This window comes from Meleagris gallopavo, chromosome 4 (genome assembly GCF_000146605.3).
Source record: "Meleagris gallopavo isolate NT-WF06-2002-E0010 breed Aviagen turkey brand Nicholas breeding stock chromosome 4, Turkey_5.1, whole genome shotgun sequence".
Taxonomy (NCBI): domain Eukaryota; kingdom Metazoa; phylum Chordata; class Aves; order Galliformes; family Phasianidae; genus Meleagris; species Meleagris gallopavo.
This window is the reverse complement of record NC_015014.2, coordinates 21129212-21149365: the sequence shown is the minus strand read 5'-3', so window position 1 is coordinate 21149365 and position 20154 is coordinate 21129212. Positions and strand designations below refer to the sequence as shown.

General features: G+C 44.6%; 2 protein-coding genes across 2 annotated transcripts; both read right to left on the bottom strand.

The window, feature by feature from the left end:
- Positions 1–2158: 2158 nt before the first annotated feature.
- LOC100542219 (estradiol 17-beta-dehydrogenase 11-like) lies at positions 2159–7533 on the bottom strand. The gene is made up of 7 exons (XM_003205569.4): positions 7254–7533; positions 7064–7171; positions 6365–6496; positions 5118–5224; positions 4200–4337; positions 3890–4006; positions 2159–2772 (listed from the first exon to the last, which is right to left on the bottom strand). The coding sequence occupies exons 1-7, from the start codon at positions 7461–7463 to the stop codon at positions 2685–2687; spliced, it is 900 nt and encodes a 299-aa protein (XP_003205617.1). The 5' UTR covers positions 7464–7533; the 3' UTR covers positions 2159–2684.
- Positions 7534–13371: 5838 nt separating this feature from the next.
- LOC100540432 (estradiol 17-beta-dehydrogenase 11-like) lies at positions 13372–20128 on the bottom strand. The gene is made up of 7 exons (XM_010709722.3): positions 19839–20128; positions 18161–18268; positions 17657–17788; positions 16947–17053; positions 15709–15846; positions 15399–15515; positions 13372–14063 (listed from the first exon to the last, which is right to left on the bottom strand). The coding sequence occupies exons 1-7, from the start codon at positions 19890–19892 to the stop codon at positions 13976–13978; spliced, it is 744 nt and encodes a 247-aa protein (XP_010708024.1). The 5' UTR covers positions 19893–20128; the 3' UTR covers positions 13372–13975.
- Positions 20129–20154: the final 26 nt, after the last annotated feature.

The window sequence follows — 20154 nt, the reverse complement described above, 5'->3', positions numbered from 1 at the left end:
ATTGCCAACAAGTATTAAAAGTATTGCCCCAGTCATCGGGTTGAGGCCATAGTGCATCTGGCTGCTCTGGATGCAGTTACTCACTTTGTCTGCAGGGAAAATGTTTGACTCCACTGGAGATGATCAGAGCTACATAATTTCTGTTCTTAATTAGCACATCAGTAGTGCATCCAGACCCTAATTTCACAGCTCAGCAGTGCTGGCATTCTCCTGGCACGGGACTCAGGTCAGTGCTGTGGCTGAGGCAGGGAAGTGCCAGCTCCAGGGCTCAGAGGGAGGCAGAGCATGAGTCCAGAGCCTCTCATCCAACTCACAAGTGCCCTAAGCCAGTGTGTGAGACACCAGTATTCAACTGTGGGACTTTACTGGAAGTTGCTACATGAGGTTTGATGGCATAGGCTTCTGCTAAGTACCTGTAACAACCAGATTTTGGAATAAGCTTGTCTCTTGTGGCCAGGAAGAGAACTGAGGAGCTTACCAGGGTTGACAATTTGATTCTCTGTCACTGGCGTTCATGGGATGAAGATTTAAATCCTCTCTTATGTTCCTTTACACCAAGCAGAAATCGAAACATGCAGCTTAAATAAAAGCAGGAGCAGCATAAAGCAACTTATTTCAAGAGAGATGCAAGACAAAAAACTCCTCAGATTTTGGGATTGCCTCCAAGAAAGGGAAAACAGATACAAAAATAATTCATGTGTATTAAGTTGGCCTCTGTTTCCATAATGATTCAAAACACGCTCCCCAAATGTTTTACAGCATGGAATGATTGACTTTTAAATGCAATCCATTTAGAAGTCTTACGCGCTAACTTTTGATTGCTTATTTTAACTTATTTTCCATTAGTGGAATATTGAAAACCGGTTTCTCAGCCACAGGATTCATAAACTAGAATCCAATTGTCTCAGTGTAAGAAACGGTACTTTGGCACACCCTGAATGCCCTGTTCTATGCGGGTTGTATAAGCAGCAAAAGAAGCTTTCCTCCCAGTTAGCCTGTCAGCAGCACAGACTTAGCTCTGTTACTACCTAAGAGCAGGTGGAGCTGTATTAAAACTTCTCCACCTACTGAAGAATCCAAGTTTGCAGTACAAGTGCAAAGGACATCAATATGGATTACACTGGAAGCCACTTAGTTTTAGTTCTGCTTAACCTGGTGGGTTTTCAGGCTTCTCTCAAATGGCCACTTGCCAGCCAATATCTGCCGCAGTCAGGAGATGCAGAAATAGGCAAAAAGTTTATCTTTGCTCTACAGAGGTCTTTGACTGGCATTTCGTCACATGATACCAGAGGGTAAAGTGTTCATACAGAACTTTGGAGGATTAACCTCCTGATCACTGCGGGTCTGACTAGAGCTGGCTTGAGGGCAAAACCTGGGATCATCTGGGGCTGTATCTCACACACTTGCAATGTTAGGCTTCCCTCCTCCTGCAGAGCATCCTTGTTATGCTGCTCACCTGTATGTAGAAAAGCAGAGCAAGAATCATCCAGGGCTGGCAGTGCTGCAGCATCCTGTGCAGTGAATAGGATCAGCATTTCAGAGGGGTGGGATAAATAAATCCTCACTTCTGTACATGCTGTTTGAAGATATAAAAATGTGTGTGGAAGTGTGTGTGTTAACCGGTGTCAGTACTGGTTTAAATTTGTACTCCAATGACTGCATTAATTAGTTGAATTGAAGACATAGCAAGGAATCTCTGGCTTCCCAGTTGATGCCTTCTCGTGTTCTGTACAGGCATAGGAGCTCTGGGGATTTCCATTTCAGCTCACCTCGGGCAAATGAATGAGGGGTATTTAGGCTTAGAATAGCCTTGGTTTTCCTTTTAGTAGAGGAGACTGATAATGGAGCAGATAAACAGCAATTTTTATTAGGCTGGACCAGTTACCTTCTAGTGTAAGGACAAAAACAGAACCACACTTCCTCATTCTTATGAAAAAAAAATCACATTTTGTGGTAAGCATGAAACAGAACAGGGCACCCAGTAATTTGTAGGAAATACTACACTTGTTTCAGAGTTTCAGAGGAAGGTGTTTGAATCTGGTCGGGGAATCATCAGCAATTTGAGAAATGACATCAGCAAAGGGCCATGTATTACTTAACACTGCACCTTAAGTGCACCTGTAGGATGTGGTTGTGACTGTAACTGGTAAGAGACACCTTCTGGTTAGAGAACTGCTTTTATTCTGTACAAGCCGTACTGGTGGAGCTTATGCATAATGGACAATCAACGTATTTACGTAGCGGTTGATTAAGAGGCTGTATTATTGCAGGTACTCACTACAAAAAAATGCATTAAACTGCGTGCAATACAAGGCTTTTTGAACTTAAAATGATTCATTAAGGTGAAGCAGGCCACCTTTAAGCGTTCCTCCCCACAAGATAATTTTACTCGATAAAACCACATTAATTTATACTCCAACAATTCCACTGCATTCATGTAAGCAATTGTGCACATTCCAGAACAGTTCTTCTGACTTCTAGAGCTGCATCTCTGCTCTGCTAACACACCATGTTATGCACATCTGTTCCTGCTGCAGGTGTGGGATGGACCTTAAGGTGTGATGGGAAGCGGTGGCCTGGAAGAAGTATGCATCTTAATTCTGCTCTGAATCCAAATCGCTGTGCTACACTCAGCATATGTTCTGCTTTCACTCATTTCATGGGGAAATAAGAAAATTTCTTTTTCACTGATTGCTTCCACGCCCAACAATTGCATCAAACTTAACATCAGTCAGCTTTTTGAGATAATTCAAGGCACGTTCCGGAAGTAATCTGGAAGAAAAAAAGCCCATGAAATTAAACCTAGGGTAAGAATTCAGGTTTTGGAGACAGCAGCACAGCAGATGGGATGGGAGCTCATCTGGGCACAGAATGTATGTTCACATCAGACTGAGACCAGAATTTAAATCTGGAGAGTACTCCCAAAAAACTCAGTGCCTTCATAACTGTTTGTATAGGTTGAGCTTCAGTCCCTTCAGCTCCTTCCTCCTCTTACGATTGCTTCAAGGACATATCCACTGCAAAGGATGTTGATTCAATTACTGCTTGCAGGTTTAATGTTGACTGTAGACAAATACATTAAAATGAAACGAGAACTGACTTTGCTTTCAAAACCTCATCTGGTTGATAGAGAATTTTGGGAAAGCAAAAGATTCTTTACGCTGTCATAAAACACTCTTGGCTGTTTCCTGGCTTTCGTGAATTAGTTACTATGAAGTAATGGTTGAGATACTGTAAACACTAACTGAAGTGGTAATGTAGTTGTTGTGATACAAATCTAGCTTTTGAATCCGAGCTGTGGAGAAAATGCAGCCCCAACAGAGCAGCTATACTGGATCTCTAAGAAGTTTGAGGGGACCAACCTTACTCCACATGGCTGAGGGAAAGCAGCAGAACACTTCTCAAGCAGCATTCCCAGCACTTGTGGCATATACCTGGTGCTGCCGTGAAGAAATGAACACCAAAAAGCAGCAGATCCTGCAATTCAATTTTTGATGGAAAAGCAATCCCTTTATTTCCTTCTGCATCCCTACCAGCAAATGGAGCATCTGAGTTCTTCACTCAGCACTTGTGCAAAAAAATGGATCATAACTACCTACATGACAACTCAACAAAACCCTCATGGTGTCTGCTGTTGTCAGTGGAAAGAAAAACACCACACTGCAACACTGACTTGCCCCAGCTTCTAAAATAGCACAAAATTGAATGTGATGTTACAAGTGCTTTCAAGAAATGTTTAGATGTTGTACTGAGGGACGTGGTTTAGTAGGAAATATTGGTGACAGGTGGATGGCTGGATGGGATGACCTTAAAGGTCTTTTCCAACTTTGGTGATTCTATGAAGTGTAATGCTTGTACGCTCCCACTTATTCCTTATGTTGTTACATACCTTTCAAGAAGTAAAGCAAAACGTTGATTTGATGGAACAAAAACCATTTTCTGGTTGGTCAGTATTCCTTCCATCAATGCCTTCACAACTTCATCAACCTCCAAGATCTTTCCAAGCCTAAAATCAAAGGAAAGCATATATGTGAGATCAACAGTGATAACACATGGGCAGCAGCTGAATATGAAGTAGGATGCTTCACACGTGCACAAAGTCAGGTAAATAAGGACAACTGCTATGTGGGACATGCACTCAGTTTGAATAACAGAGGTAAAGCAGGGGCAAATATGTAATGCTGACTTGTGATCATTACCTCATACTGGGGTTTTTGACAAATCCAGTATTTATAAAAACTGGACAGAGACATGTTGTTTTTATTCCATCCTTTCCCAGTGAAGACAGTTCGTCCGTTAGGGCTTTATGAAATCCAACTGCAGCAAACTTGCTTGAACTGGTGGAGGAAAAAAGCACAAATTAGAAGGCATGAATGTTATTTCTGGCCTGACAGAAATGGAAAGGGGCTGAGAGAACATGCAGTACTGACTAATGAGGGAAACAATGCAATCCACTTAGGAAGGCAGGAAGGCAAGGACTAATTCTAATTTTTGCTGCATTATAGTGTTTTCCTAAAATAGACATTGCTGCCTGAGGAAAACATTTTGGGATGTGAAGTAGAATATCTAAGTAGTCTTAGTAGTGAACTGTCAGAGGAGTGTTAGGAAATATTAATTGGCATGCGTAAGTCTGATGTTTTTATTTTTGAAAGCTAAATTCAGTAGACATGTAACATCCAGCATTTCTTACTACAGGGAAAAACATGGCCTGAATCTGTAAAGCTAAGAAGAAAAAAGATGGTAAAAACATACAAGTGTTACTTTTTCTTATGGCTACAGCAACTCACAAGAGCTGTATGTTATCCTAAGAAGAAGGAAAGCGGATACCTTTTTCACCAATCAAAGTCTGGATCAGTTATGGGGAGAAGAAAAAAAAAACAAACATTCCATTAGTTTATTTGTCATTTCATTAGTCTTTCATTGAAGCATTGTTCCCGATTCAGTCAGAGCTAACAAGTAAATCAGTGAGCATTCCCACAAGCACTTATGTACTGAGTGCTGTGGGTTTTCTTCCTCCTTTGGAAGAAGCTTGCTGAGTGTACTTATTTCCTCTCTGTGTTTGCTGGTGAAGAAGACAAAGATAAGAAACGAAGAGAGCTGATTTTGAAATCACTTACCAGTAAGTCACCATGAAAGGAATTACAAAATGACCTGCTGCAGAAGCCACTGTGACAATGTGACCGTAGTTGTTGTTCATCATTGTCGGCAGAAAAGCTCTTGTTGTCTTGAAAGGGATTTAGAACAAGGACCAGAAAAAGGGTTGGGGGAGAAGGAAAAGAGTAATGTCTCAAGTGTTTTTCAACACTGTTCCCAGGTATGTGCAATTAAGTGACTAATGCTTTTCCTAATGCTAGGTAGGTTCTGAGAACCACAGAAACGTCCATTCTCCCTCCAGCTGATGCACTCTGTAACCTGATTTCTGGAAGGATTCTTTCAGCAAAGTCAAGTATCAACAGAAGATGATATTCATGGTACTCCTAGCCTGCTTTTTAGTTTCACTTGTCAGCAGCAGCACTACAGTATCTCTCCCCAGCACACACACAGTTTGTAGTAGCCCTTTTTTCTCCTGCAAACAGAAATTCTTTAATACTAAGAATGCTGCTGAAAGCTGTCCTATCCCCGGGGTCTGGTTGCCAGAGTCCCAAAGAGCCAAAACCCCAGCTCAGAGATGTCTCAGCTCCATCACCTCCACACAAGCTGCTGGTAGAGAGCTGGGAGAAGCCCTGCAGGAGATAAGACAGGTGGCACTTGCAGGCAGCGGCAGGACAGCTACAGGATGGGATTAAAGCACTGCCAGGAGCCAGCAATGAGACAGGTACAAAATGCTTCAGGACAGAGCCCTGCAGACTGGCTAAGGTGCTGGTGGCAGTCAGGGAGACACTGGGTCTGGCTGCACCACGTGGAATGGCTAAGAGCTAGCAGCCAGCCCTGCTTTGCACCTAGCTCTACGTACCAAAGGCTGCCTTCTCTCAGGGGCCAGCTGATAAAAAAACAAACCAAAGCACTTTGCGTTATATGAACAGTTTTTTCTACTGCTTGCAGGCTCTTGGTGCCTGCCTGAGAGTGCCCAAACAGCCTGACCCAAAGAGAAACACTAAGACTCTTGTGACATAGACCAACCTACGCTGCAGGAGAGGCCATCACCAGCCAAGTTGTGTGGAAAGGAAAATACAAGGGAGCCAGGCCAGCCCCAGATCAGCAAGAGACAATCAAGTTTCCCAACAGCCAGACTGAGTACATGTTTGCTATACACACAAAGCAGCAAGAGAATTTGGTAATTTGCCTGTAGTTTTAAATAACTGTTGGTCTAAATACATATCCTTAATAATGCTAACAGAAGGATGAATGTGCTGGAGACCCTTACCCAGATGTGAGCAAGAATGTTGACTTCAAATGTTTTCTCAACTTGGTGGTCCTGGGTGGAGAGCAGGTCGGCAGCTGCAATCACACCGGCATTATTCACCAGGATGGAGACATCACCAATGTCCTTTTTCACCTTTTGGACCAAAAGATGTGTAGGTGAACATTGCTTCTTAACACACAAAGTGCAAGGTTGTAAGTAGCAAATGATTTAATTCTTACAGTGATTTTCTTGCAGTCAGGAGCATGCAGTGTCCTTGTTGCAGCCAAAACCACAACAGTCCTGAAAGCTGATTTAGATCTGATGTTCTTCCCTTTTTTACTGCCAGTTATTACAGTGTCCTACACATCACCCATGGACAAACATGCTCTACAATTACAGCTGGCACTGTGGACATACAGAATGATTTGAACCATTCCCTACAGTGCAGCCTTATACATTTTTATGTCTGTTCCTCAGCAAGCCAGTAGCAGGAAGTTTGATTGCAGGGTCTAAAGTCGAAGCATGAGCTCAGTAGGACAAAGGCTCCCAGATTAGGATGGGACAGGCTGCGGTACCTGAAGGTATGTATGTATGTACAGCAGCGAACAGTGGTGAGATTGCAGGGGCAAACTGGGTGAGACACTTCGGGTGCTGTTTTCCAGCACTTCCCAAATCGAAGCACGTTTGGGTAAGCCCTGGCACATGCACCTGCTCCCCTACCTTCTCAGCAGCGCTGTAGATCTCCTCCCTTTTGCTGCAGTCCACCACAAAGGTGTGAACGGTGGCTCCCAGCCCTTCGCATTCTGCTGCTGTCTGCTTGAGGCCATGCTGTGGGAAGAAGGATGCATGTATGACACGGGTGTCACGGCCTCGGAACAGCCCGTTAATCCGCACCGCGGCCCGGCCTCACCGCCTCGACGTCCCATAGCACCAGGCGGCTCTGGTGCCGGGCGAACTCGCGGGCCGTGGCCCTGCCCAGACCGCGGGCAGCGCCCGTCACCAGCACCAGCTCCCCGCGGACGGTCTTCCTCTTGGCGGGCAGCAGCAGCTTCACCAGCGCCTCCACGTAGGCGTACAGCAGCGTGCCCAGGAACACCAGCACCTCCAGCGCGGGGTTCATCTTGCGACCGCTCCGTAACACCGGCACAAGTCAATGCACGCGGCTCCGCCGGGAGACAGGGGAAAGGGAAGCAGCCAATGGCGAGCGCACTGTGAGCAAGGGGCGGGGCCAAAGGAGGGGCGCGGCCAACGGGATGGTGGCACCGCTGATTGGCCGGGCTCCGCTCAATGAGAGGGCGATGAGCTCTCGGAGGTGGTCACGTGTTTTTGTTTAGCAACCAAAGCATCTTAAAATCGTAGGTAGGAGCTGGTGGTTGTTGGTGCGGCAGAGGGTTGTGTGCTAAGTCAGCAGTCAGAAGCATGGGATGGAGGTTTGACAGAGCCCAGAGTCTGAGGGCAAAGCTGCTGCAGTAGCACCCTTCCTGTTTTGCTGACAGTAGGGTCACTGAAGTGACATGGGAATATTTGTTGTTAAGAAATGATGAAGAAATTGTGATTGCTTGCTGTCTATCATTTATTCAGGCTTAGAAAGTAAGCAGACAAGGATGGAGTGAGCTATTCATTGTGACCCACGCTGACTTCAGTCACAGGAACCTCTTTGCTGATCTGTGGTTTCAATGTGCTGGTGGCAAAAGGCATTGGGAAGCTGAAGGAAGCAGAAGATGATTGGAGAGCAGCAGTATTTCATAGGAGACAGCCCTGGTTGTTCAGATAGGTATCTACAGAGTGAGAACAGAATTGCAGAGTAGAACCAATGGCATTAGTGGCTTTAGTCTGTTAATTGATGCATGATGTGAAGCACATGCCCAACAGCATCATCGGCTTTGGAAAACAGAGCCCTGCGAGCAGGTGAGCAGGCTGCTGCTGGTGGCTGAGGATAAAGCTGGCTGTGCTGTGACGAGTCAAAATAGCATGGGTTTTCATTCCACGTGAGGTGCTTACGTTAACATAGAGTGCTAAAGGTGAAAGCAGAAAAATAAAAATTCTTCAAGTACCATGCTGAACAAGGCATAAAAGCTGCAGTGCTTCCAAGAGCTGTGTGTTATTTCTGGAAAGAAAAACTTCTCTAAAGACTGTTTATTGCATAATTAGAATAATGCAAGTGAGAAGTAAGCAAATGTAGTGGTAGAGCTTGCTGCAGGCTTGTGTCTTCTGCTACAAGACGGGTTGCTTACCTCAGACTCTCAGCAAAACAGATGGCTGAGCATGCTTGGGGAGTTTCAGGAGGAGTTGAAGAATGGGATCCAAAGGAAAGAGAATGTTCCTTTTTTGTTGGTACTGTGAAAGGAGAGGAATTGTGCATTAGTGTTTCCCAGTTCAGTACAAACCCCTCCTGGTAAATCTGAATATTAGAGCTGATGAGATTCAATAACTGAGAAACAGAAGGCTTACCTGTTCTGAGCTGTCTGAACCGGAGCTTTCACTGCTGTCAAGCCGCTGCTGTAGAAAAGTATGATTTTTTTTGATTTTTTTTTTTTTTTAGTCAAAGCATAATTCATTGTACTTGTGGGGGTTTTTTTTGTTAGTTTTATTATCAACAAAATAAACAGGTACTTCATTTTTTGTTTTTAAAAACATATATCTTTTCAATCAACATCTTGTTAGAATCCTGCATCTGAGAAAGGAAGTTGATCTTCAGTGTCTGAAAAATTGTCAGCTTAATTCTGTGCTGTTGGAATGAGGACTTGGTTGATGGGCTGGGTGTGAGCTTGCTATTTGTTGTTTTTGCTTTCAAGTCTGAGAAGGGCTTAATCTTAACCTGGAAATCTAGATTGGGAATACCATAAATGCATTTAGCCGTGTACCAACCGTTGGGTGTTCTTGAGGCTATCCTGACAGATAAAAGCCATGTAATTTCCAGCTGTCAGTGTTAAGATTTCCCATACTGGATGCCTGTGCATTTTTGTTCAGTACTTACTGCACTGGTGACAGCAAGGACCATGCTCAGAATGCAGGACAGCAGCAGGAACTTCATTGTGAGAGAGACTCCTGTGAAGCAGACAGCAAGCAGAGTTACAGCTTTTGGTTGAAAAGGAGATGTGGAGGAGTAATGAGGCTGTCCTCTGAGAGGAGTGACAGGGAAATGGGGCAGCAGGAGCTGTGCTGTGAGTTGTGTGCACCACGGTGTGTGTCCTCGAGTGCCAGCCCTGTGTTTGAGCTGCTGATGTGTGCAGCCAGGGTAAGTAAAGGGTGTTTTTTGAGTGGTCCTTGCCAGGAGCTGTTTCTTTGCAGCCTCACAGAAAGGCTGAGGGACCTCTGGAGCTGATGGAGTTCACCCCCCCTCCCACATCCAGGCCCCTTCAGCAGGGTCAGCTGGAACAGGTTTGTGCAGGACTGTGTCCAGGTAGGATCAGAGCCTCTCCTGTGGTGGAGGCTCCACAGCCTGTATGGACAACCTGCTCCAGCACCTGCCTGCAGCATAGCTCAGGTGAGAGCCAAGGATCTGTTACCTTTGGGCTGCATGTTGAGTGGCTGGTCGGTGGATCAGAAGGAGGCAGATGGCTCTGGCAGTAGCGATGCATGGATGGCCGGTGTTTATATATATATGGTTTTGGGTAGTGTGGCTTGCATCAGAAAATCACAAGATGTTATGAGTCACATCTTGTTTGGACCCACTTACTGTTTATTTTAATTACTTCCCACCTGGTAAAGCAGCCAAATTTTTTAGTTGACCTTTATGATTTTTATATAATCCTTGGGGGATTGACAGGTTTGGCAATGGGAATGCATGTTGTGTTTGCACTGTGAAAGGAATGTCTGTTGTCTTTTTCACTATGGAAGTTCTCCCAGCTATGTAGGAAGTACTTGTGTGATACCAATGTCCAGAGTACTGAAGCTGCTAACTTAGAGGAAGGGTTACAGTTTCCAAAATGGAAAAATCAGCTAATTGTGGAAACCCTTTCCAGGTTCCATGTGTATAACAACATCAGTAGAATTCACCATCAATGTGTTCACCAAGGGGAAGTCGTGCCTGACAGACTTGACAAGGTCCTGCAATGAAACAGCCTGATGGATGAGCAGAGGGCAGTGGATATTGTCTTCTTTGGCATCAGTAAGGTCTTTGCCACTGTCTCCTGCAATGTCAAAAGAAATTTGACTTCTTTGAAAGAAAGTCCTCATCTTCAGTGAAAAAGAACTGACAGTGACTGTAGAAAAGAAATAAAATGCCCCCAAAATAGGCAGAAGTGGGAGTAACTGCAGATTAATTTGAGTAACGTGTGGAAATCCTAATCTGCCTTGGAGATGTAGTTGTTTGCCTCAGGGAACTTGGACGGTTCTAAGGAAAGTCTTCCCTGTTTGTTCTGATGAGTTCTGTCTGACTGCATCTTTTTCTACCACTTGGCTGGAGCAGAGCCCCAGTTGGTTTTAAGCTCTGTGGAGAATAAGACAATCCCTTGTGTGCTGACCTTTCCTAAACAGGCTGATGAGCTAGCTTTGATTGCTGTAAACAGGCTGACCCATGGCTGTGGTCGGGCAGAACAAAATGCTGTCAAAACTTCTTCCTCCCTAAGAGATTTAAAGTCCCAGAGAAAGGCTCCTTATCAAATGGAATTTGCACAGAGCAAACTAATGTACAACTAATCCAAATTAATGTGTATGTCCTGCTGTGTGATGTTACAGAAGGTGCAGTGGGTGACATGTCATGTTTACAGGAGGAACTGTCAGCAAAATATGTTTTGGTGGTCACCCATCCTTTGCTTATGAAAGTTCCTGTGCTGAACTTTATGGTGGCTTTATTCATTGCCTTAAGGAGAATCAGGCCGGAGTTGCACTGGGATAAGCAGCCCTTGCTCATACAAGGGCAAAGGAGCAGGAGGCAGGTGGAGTTCTGTGTTCTGAGCTACCCTAATGGCATTTCTGAAAGCCATTCCCTTTGACGTGGTTCAGGTGAAGGCTGTTTTCTGGTCTTACTCTGTAGGAAGTGTTTGGGGTCTCCTGCTTCCAGCAGAGTACATCTGGAGTGGTTGTTTTTGGTGAAGTGCTTGGCTTGGCATCACAAAGCTACTTGTATTCTAGAATAATTGATCTCCTTTTTAAAATTGCCATGTGTTCTGCCAGATGCATTTGTAATGTAACTGTTCTTGGATCAGCCTGTTATATTTTGCATATCTAATTGAGTCTACATTGCCCAGTTCGTGCTTTGACTTACTTCTGTATAATTCAGCACCCAGAACCCTAACCAGAATTAAAATGTTAATAAAAAATGGAAGAATTTAAAAGATCACTTGAGTTTGTTCCTCCAGCTCTAATGATGTAACTGCATTGGCCTATTTGAAAGGGATTACTTGCTTTTCTCTTTTCATTCACAAATTCAGATGTATTCAAATTGTGTTCATAATTGGCTATAGAAGGATTTTTATTTTACCTACTCTGAGAAAAGTGAAGGCTCCATTGATGTCTAGAATTGGCTTGTATAAGATCAGTTGTTAGTAGAGATTTTGTCCCAGTGCTTTGGCTGCACAGTTGCTCAGCCTGAATGTGGAGCAGATGTTTGATTCCACTGGAGATGCACAGAACTACAGACTTGTTACTCTTCTCCTGGAACTTGTTTCTGTTCTTAATTAGCACATCAGCAGTGCAGCCAGACCCTAATTTCACAGCTCAGCAGTGCTGGCATTCTCCTGGCACAGACCTCAAGTCAGAGCTGTGGCTGAGGCAGGGAAGTGCCAGCTCCAGGGCTCAGAGGGAGGCAGAGCATGAGTCCAGAGCCTCTCATCCAACTCACAAGTGCCCTAAGCCAGTGTGTGAGACACCAGTATTCAACTGTGGGACTTTACTGGAAGTTGCTACATGAGGTTTGGTGGCATAGGCTTCTGCTAAGTACCTGTAACAACCAGATTTTGGAATAAGCTTGTCTCTTGTGGCCAGGAAGAGAACTGAGAAGTCTAAAAAAACATTGGTATGCAGAACAAGGACTACCTTAGAAGCCACCCACTTCTTGGTGTATTTAATGTGGGCAGCGTATTCAGGCCTCCTGCAAATGGCCACTAGCCAGCCAATGCCTGCCACAGTCAGTTCAGTGAGTAAGCAGAAACACAATCTGTGCTCTGAAGAGGTCTTTGACCGGCGTTCCATTGCATGGTGTTCTCTTGTACCTCAGGGCAAAGGCAGTTAGTTCATGCAGAGCTTTAGAGGCTTAGCCTCCTGGTCATTGCAGGTCCTGATAGAGCAGGTGGCTGCTTCATAGCTGGCTCGTGAGGAAGAGCTGGGCCCATCTGGGGCCGTTCCCCTTATATTCCTGCCCATTGGTCTGGCACACACACGTGTCTGGGCCCAGGTCCTGACAGAGTATTCCTGCACTGCTGCTGCTCCCCCACATTTGCAAAGGGAAGAGCAGGGTGGAAAGGGGAAGCCCAGGATTATCCAGGGCTGGCTGTGCTACAGCATCTTGTGCAATGAATGGGTTTAGCGTTTCAGTGGAGTGGAATAGATAAACTCTCAGGAAGGAGAACGGGTATGGGGAAGTGTGTATGGTAACTGAAGTCAGTGCTGTTTCAACCGTATGCTGCAAGGAATGCATTGCTCAGTTGAAATGAAGACAGATCCAGGAATATCTGGCTTACCAGCTGAGGCCTTCACTTGTATTCTACACTGTCATAGAAACACTTCCACTTCAGCTCACCCCAGTACGTGAATGAAGGTACAGCATATCCTTGCTTTTACTTCTAACAGAGGAGCCTGACTTTTGAATACTAGAACAGATAGTTTACAGGTTGCATTATTTACCTTCTGGTATAAGGAGAAAAATAGTGCTACTTTTTCTGCATTCTTATGAAATAAATCACGTTCTGTGGTGCACATGAAACAGAACAGAGCACCCAGAAATTTGTAAGGAAATCATAGAATGGCCTGGGCTGAAAAGGTCCACAATAATCATCTAGTTTCAACCCCCATGCTATGTGCTTTGTTTTAAAGGAAGGTGTTTGAAAAGTGTCTGGGAGGCAGAGAGTATGTTATTTGACACCTTCTGGGTAGAGAACTGCATTTATTCTGTACAAGTTGTTCTGATGGTGCTCATGCATAATGGACATACTTAGGTAACACGTGATTAAAAGGCTGTATTATTTCAAGTACTCATTACAAAAGCACAAAACATGGAGTGTGCAGTACAAGGCTTTTTGAACTTAAAATGATTCATTAAGATGAAGCGGGACACCTTAAAGCACTCCTCCCCACACAAGACAGCTTTGCTCAGTGATAAGACCAGATTAATTTATACTCAGGCAATCCCTGAGTATATTATATGAATATGTATTCATGTAGGTAGCTGCTCTTACCCCAAAATAGGCCTTGCTGGGTTTCCTATCTGCAATAGCACTAGGAGTCAGATAGTAGAATGCAGAGCCAGAACAGTCCTTCTGACTTCTAGAGCTGCATCTCTGCTCTGCTAACACACCATGTTATGCACATCTGTTCTTGCTGCAGGTGTGGGATGGACCTTAAGGTGTGATGGGAAGCGGTGGCCTGGAAGAAGTATACATCTTAATTCTGCTCTGAATCCAAATCGCTGTGCTACACTCAGCATATGTTCTGCTTTCACTCATTTCATGGGGAAATAAGAAAATTTCTTTTTCACTGATTGCTTCCACGCCCAACGATTGCATCAAACTTAACATCAGTCAGCTTTTTGAGAACATTCGAGGCACGTTCTGGAATCAACCTGGAGGATGAAAGAAAAAACAAAAAAGCCCATGAAATTAAACCTAGGGTAAGAATTCAGGTTTTGGAGAAAGTGGCACCACAGGTGAGACTGGAGCTCATCTGGGCACAGAATGCATGTTCGCATCAGACTGAGACCAGAACTTAAATCTGGGCAGTACTTCCTAAAAACCCACTGCCTTCATAACTGTTTGACTAGTTTGACAGTCCATTCAACACCTTCCTCCCTTTATGATCACTTCAAGGACAGATATCCACTGCAAAAGATGTTGGCTGCAACACTGCTTGGACGAAAAGATGTTGGCTGCAACTTGCAGGACCCTCGAAGGTTTAACACACAGTAGAGTGCTGTGCTTATAAAGGGGCTTTTCTGCTTTCAAAAGCAGCAGTCTGAGGAAAGGGTGGGATGGCAAAAGAGAGACCTTGAGGTGCACTTTCCTCTTCTGCGTTGTTTTTTTTTTTCTTAGCAGGAGCCATGTCTCTTTGTGTTTGCTCCTAGCTTAACATGGAGTTATCTTAAGGGTTATGACAGTAGTAAGCACCACTTCTTTGTGGCTTTGCACACTTCTGCTGTCCAAATATCCCTTGGAATGCAAGAGTTGTTTCCTAACTGTCTGATGTTGAGTTTAATTAACAAGCTATTATGAAGTGTTTCTTGGGATGCTGTAGCAGTTAACTGAAGTGTCAGTGTAGTTGCTCTTATGTAAATGTCAGGTTTCCAGTCAGAGCTCCAATGAAAACAGAGCTCGACTAAAGCAGCAGCTACACTGAATATTTAAGAAGTCTGAGGGCAAATTTCACTTCACATGGCAGAGAAAAGAAGCATTCTCAGTCTCCATGACCTAGACCTTCTGGTGTTGACATCAGGAAATGAACACTAAAAAGCAGCAGTTGTTCAGCTGTTTCTGGAGCTTGCCTGGGGCTGCTGGTCCAGAGAAACTGTTCTTTGCAAGCCCTATGGCAATTCCCATTTGTGAAGGGAAAGTGATCCCTTGATCTCTCTCTGTCTGAAGTAAAATATGGAATGACGTAAATAACTCAATGCAGTGGTAAAAAGTATTGAAGATAGTAGAAAATAAATGAAACTGGGTTGAACCTAAACTTCTCATATCTATCTGTCATGCAGGAGTATTTCTATGCTGCAAAACGTTGTATTTGACTACTAACAGTGCTAATTACACTTCCTCCTACAGTGAAGCTTAAACTTGAAGCGGATGTTACAGGTGTGATGCTTGTACACTCTTGCAGTTATGTTGCATCTTTTTTCCCCCTTCTTTGGGGGTTTGTTTGTGTGTGTGTGTGTGTGTGTGTGTGTGTGTGTGTGCATGCCACTTACATTTCAGAAAGTAAAGCAAAGCTCAGCTGTGGTGGAACAAAAACCATTTTCTGGTTGGTCAGTATTCCTTCCATCAGTGCCTTCACAACTTCATCAACCTCCAAGATCTTTCCAAGCCTAAAATCAAAGGAAAGCATATATGTGAGATCAACAGTGATAACACATGGGCAGCAGCTGAATATGAAATAGGATGCTTCACACGTGCACAAAGTCAGGTAAATAAGGACAACTGCTATGTGGGACATGCACTCAGTTTGAATAACAGAGGTAAAGCAGGGGCAAATATGTAATGCTGACTTGTGATCATTACCTAGTTCTGGGGTTTTTGACAAATCCAGTATTCATAAAAACTGGACAGAGACATGTTGTTTTTATTCCATCCTTTCCCAGTGAAGACAGCTCCTCTGTTAGAGCTTTATGAAATCCAACTGCAGCAAACTTGCTTGAACTGGTGGAGGAAAAAAGCACAAATCAGAAGGCATGAATGTTATTTCTGGCCTGACAGAAATGGAAAGGGGCTGATGATTAGTCAGTACATGCAGTACTGACTAATGAGGGAAACAATGGGAAGACAGGGACTAATTCTAACTTTTGCTGTGCCACAGTGTAGTGCTGAAATACACATTGCAGCTCGGGGAAGATGCTATGGGATGTAAAGTGGGTGTCTTTCAGAAAGTTACCTTTATAGTGAAGAGTCTGATAATGTTAGTGCATAAATCCAAAGTGTTTACTTGTTAGAGTGGTGCTAGAAAATTCCTGGCAAGCAGAAACAGATGAACGTATTTGATGCTAAGGATGTGAACAGTGAAGTCTGATTAAAACTCCTGGCTGAGGAGTTCTCCTGCTACGAACAGTGACTCCCTGTGCAGGAACGTACCGAGGGAAAGTGGTTCTGTTTGGAACCACCATAGTAGAGGGCTAACAACATGCAGTCTGATAAAATGCCATGTTACAGTTTTTCTGTAACTTTGTGCATGAGTTATAAATGCTTCTATTTTAAACGGGCAGTGCCTTGACCTCTCAGTAGTGATGTGATGCTTGTAACACTAAGTATTAGCATGTTTCTTCTGTCATGTGAAAGGTTTACTGTCAAAGCCTGCATTTTACCACATGGTGGCAGAAGTATTTCTATGCACTGCAGTTGTCACAAATGCTAGAAATAGGAAAAGCTACTCATTATATGTTCACTTGGTAACACTACAGTGACTCACGAGAGCACTACAGTCTAAGAAAAAGGGAATAAAATATCTTTCTTAGTAAGCAAAAGTCCAGATCAGTTATGGAGAGAAGAGAGATTGAAGATTGCGTTAGTTGATTTGTAACACGTTAGTCCTTCATTGGATCACCTGAATCAGTCAGAGCTAATAAGCAAATCAGTGGGTACCTCTATAGGTCCTTATGTGGTGCATGTTGTGGGTTTTTTCTCCTTAGCACTGTCCTTTGGAAGTAGCTTATTCAGTGGGAAGTTTATTTCTGTTACTCCGTGTTTGCTGGTGGAGAAGACACAATTAAAATTAAATGAAGAGAGCTGATTTTGAAGTCACTTACCAGTAAGCCACCATGAAAGAAGTTACAAATTGACCTGCTGCAGAAGCCACTGTGACAATGTGACCGTGGTTATTCTTCATCATTGTTGGCAGAAAAGCTCTTGTTGTCTTGAAAAGGAGTTTTAAAAAGGGGCAGAAATAGGGTGGGGAGGAGGAGGAGGAAAAGAGCAATGTCTTCTTAGATGTCTTCAACACTGATCCCAATTACTTGCAATTAAGTGAAGCTATCCCTAATGCAAGGTGCCACATAGCACCCTAGGCCCTGAGAAGCAGATGCCCATTCTCTGTTCAGATGGTGCAGTCTGATTTCCAAAGGGAACCTTTCAGCAAAGTCAAGTATCAACAGAGGCTGATGCTCTCATGTTGTTCCTAGCCTGCTTTCTAGATTTTCCTTGTCAGCAGCAACACTGCCAGCGTCTCTTCCCTAGCACGTACAATCTGTAAGTGCTCCTTTTTTCCACTGCAAGCAGAATTTCTTTAACACCTGTGACCTCCACCCTGTAGGCCCTGCTGACAGCTGAGTCCCAGGGTAAGATACCAGAGTGGCAAGGAGCCAAGAGCCCAGCTCTGAGATGTCCCAGCTGCATCACCTCCAAGCAGGCTGCTGGCAGAGAGCTGAGAGAAGCTCTGCAGGGGATAAAGCAGGTGCCATTTTCATCCTTAACAACACTCACAAAAACACAAAGGCATAAAAACAGTAGCAGCCCTTACCCAGATGTGAGCGAGAATGTTGATATCAAACATTTTCTCAATTTGGTGGTCCTGGGTGGAGAGCAGGTCGGCAGCTGTAATCACACCAGCATTATTCACCAGGATGGAGACATCACCAATGTCCTTTTTCACCTTTTAGACAAAAGGAACGTGCAGCCCCCATGACATTCATTATCACAGAAGTGCAAGGTTGTGAGCAACAATTAATTTAACTCTTACAATTCTGTGTTTTTTTGTGATATTTTTTTTTTTTAGAGAGGAGAAAATCATGTTCTTTCTCAATCTGGTAGGAACTGTGCAATGTCCTGAAAGCTGATTTTGATCTGATGTTTTTCCCTTATTTATCTCCAGTATTTATCTCCTACACATCACCCACAGAAAATATGCTCTACACAGTCACAGCTGGCACAATCTGCGTGGAGAACCTCAGGTGCTGTTTTCCTGCCTTTCTCAAAACCCAAGCATGTTTGGGTAAGCGTTGGCACACAAGCCTGCTTTCCCTACCTTCTCAGCAGCGCTGTAGATCTCCTCTCTTTTGCTGCAGTCCACCACAAAGGTATGAACAGTGGCACCCAGCCCTTCACACTCTGTTGCCGTCTCCTTGAGGCCATGCTGTGGGAGGAAAGAAAGAAGGATACATGTATGACATGAGTACCGTGGCCTCAGTACAGCCTGCTTAGTTGCATGTGCAACCGTACGTTGCCTGAGCTTTGCTGTTTGGGCACCATGGCACCTCGGGGGAGGACTTTAAATTTAGGACCTGCACACGACTGCTGCTAGAAATGGAATGTAGAGACAATAATGCCCTTGCCTCAGTAAAGCTCACTTAGCTGGACAGCGGGAAGTGGGCACCAGGTGACAGCTGGCAGCTTCCTGATTGCATGCAGAGGACTAAAGAGCGGCTGCAGGTGACAGCCTGGAGATATCACAAGTATACCCAGCATATGGCAGGAGTAACAGTCTGGCTGTGAGAAAAGAGGTATGGCACTCAATGTACAACCTGGAAAGACAGCTGACTAAAGTGTCCATGTTTTGTGTTAGACTGAAATAACAAGGCCATCTTTTACCATCAAAACAGATCAACGGTGCCATGCTCCTTCTGACCTTCCATCATCTCTTACACTGTACAAAGCTTTGGGTTCCACTGCCTCCCTTGGCTGCCTAATTCATTGCTTGCTAACATGTATTCAGGCATTCCTCCTGGAATTATGTGTGAATGTTGCAGCTACAAAGCTAAGGTCAGTACCTCTTCCCTTCCCACAGAAGATAGAACACAAAAGCACAGATCATAGGGGTTGGAGGGGACTTCTGGAGTCCAAACTTGTGATAAAGCAGGTTCCCTGCCCAGCAGGTCGCACAGGTTAAGTGTCCAGGCAAGTCCTGAATATCTCCAGAGAAAGAGACCACAATCCCTCTGGGCAGCTGTTCCAGTGCTCTGTCCCCCTCACAGTAAAGAAGTTCTTCATTGTGCTAGTATGGAACTTTCTGTGTTCCAGTTTCTGTCCAATGCCCTTTGTTCTATTGTTGCATGCCACTGAAAAAGAATCCAAACCCACCAACTTGACTTCCACACTTCAGGTATTTACAAACAATTATCAGATCCCCTCTCAGCCTTCTCTTCTCCAGAATAAACAGCCTCAGGACTCTAAGCCTTTCCTCATAAGGAAAATGCCTCAGGCTCCTAATCATCTTTGTGGCCCCCTGTTGGACTCTCTAGGAGATCCCTTTCTTTCTTGAACTGGAGAGCTCAAAACTGGATAGTGTTCCAGATGTCTTTAAACTAAAAAAAGGAAAATTTAGGTTAGATATTAGGTAGAAATTTTTTACTCAGAAGGTGGTGAGGCACTGGAATAGATTTCCCAGAGAGGTTGTGAATGCCCCATCTTTGGAGACATTCAAAGCCAGGTTGGATTGGATCCTGCACAGCCTGGTCTGGTGGTTGGCCACCCTGCCCACTAGATGATCTTTAAGGTCCTGTCCAACCTAAGCCATTCTGTGATTTCAAGTTGCTACACCAGGGAAGAATAAAGAGGGAAGAGAACCTCCCTCTACGTGCTGGCCAGGCTCTTTGCAATGCACTTCTTGGCCATGACAGCACATTCCTGGCTAATGTCCAACCACTGGTCAACAGTTGGCCAGCTGTTGGTCAACCAGTACACCACTGGCGTTCTTGGCCACCAACCTTTTCTGCACAGCTCCCTTCCAGGAGGTCGGCCCCTAACCCATACTGATGCATTCGATGGATGACACACGACGAATGACTTGCTGCTTGGCTTCAGCCCTTCCTGCATCCCAAGAGCAGTGCCATGCATGCCCGAGTTTGTGCTGGAGGTGAGCACACAAGTACACTACTAAACATCCCCACCGCGGGGCAGCTGTACTCTGTATACATTACACTCCCCTCACCGCACACACAGACGGCACCCAGCTCTCCGCAGCCACCTGCAGCCACGAGCCCCGCTCCCCCCGCGCCGGCAGGACCTCCCCGTCGACCCCAT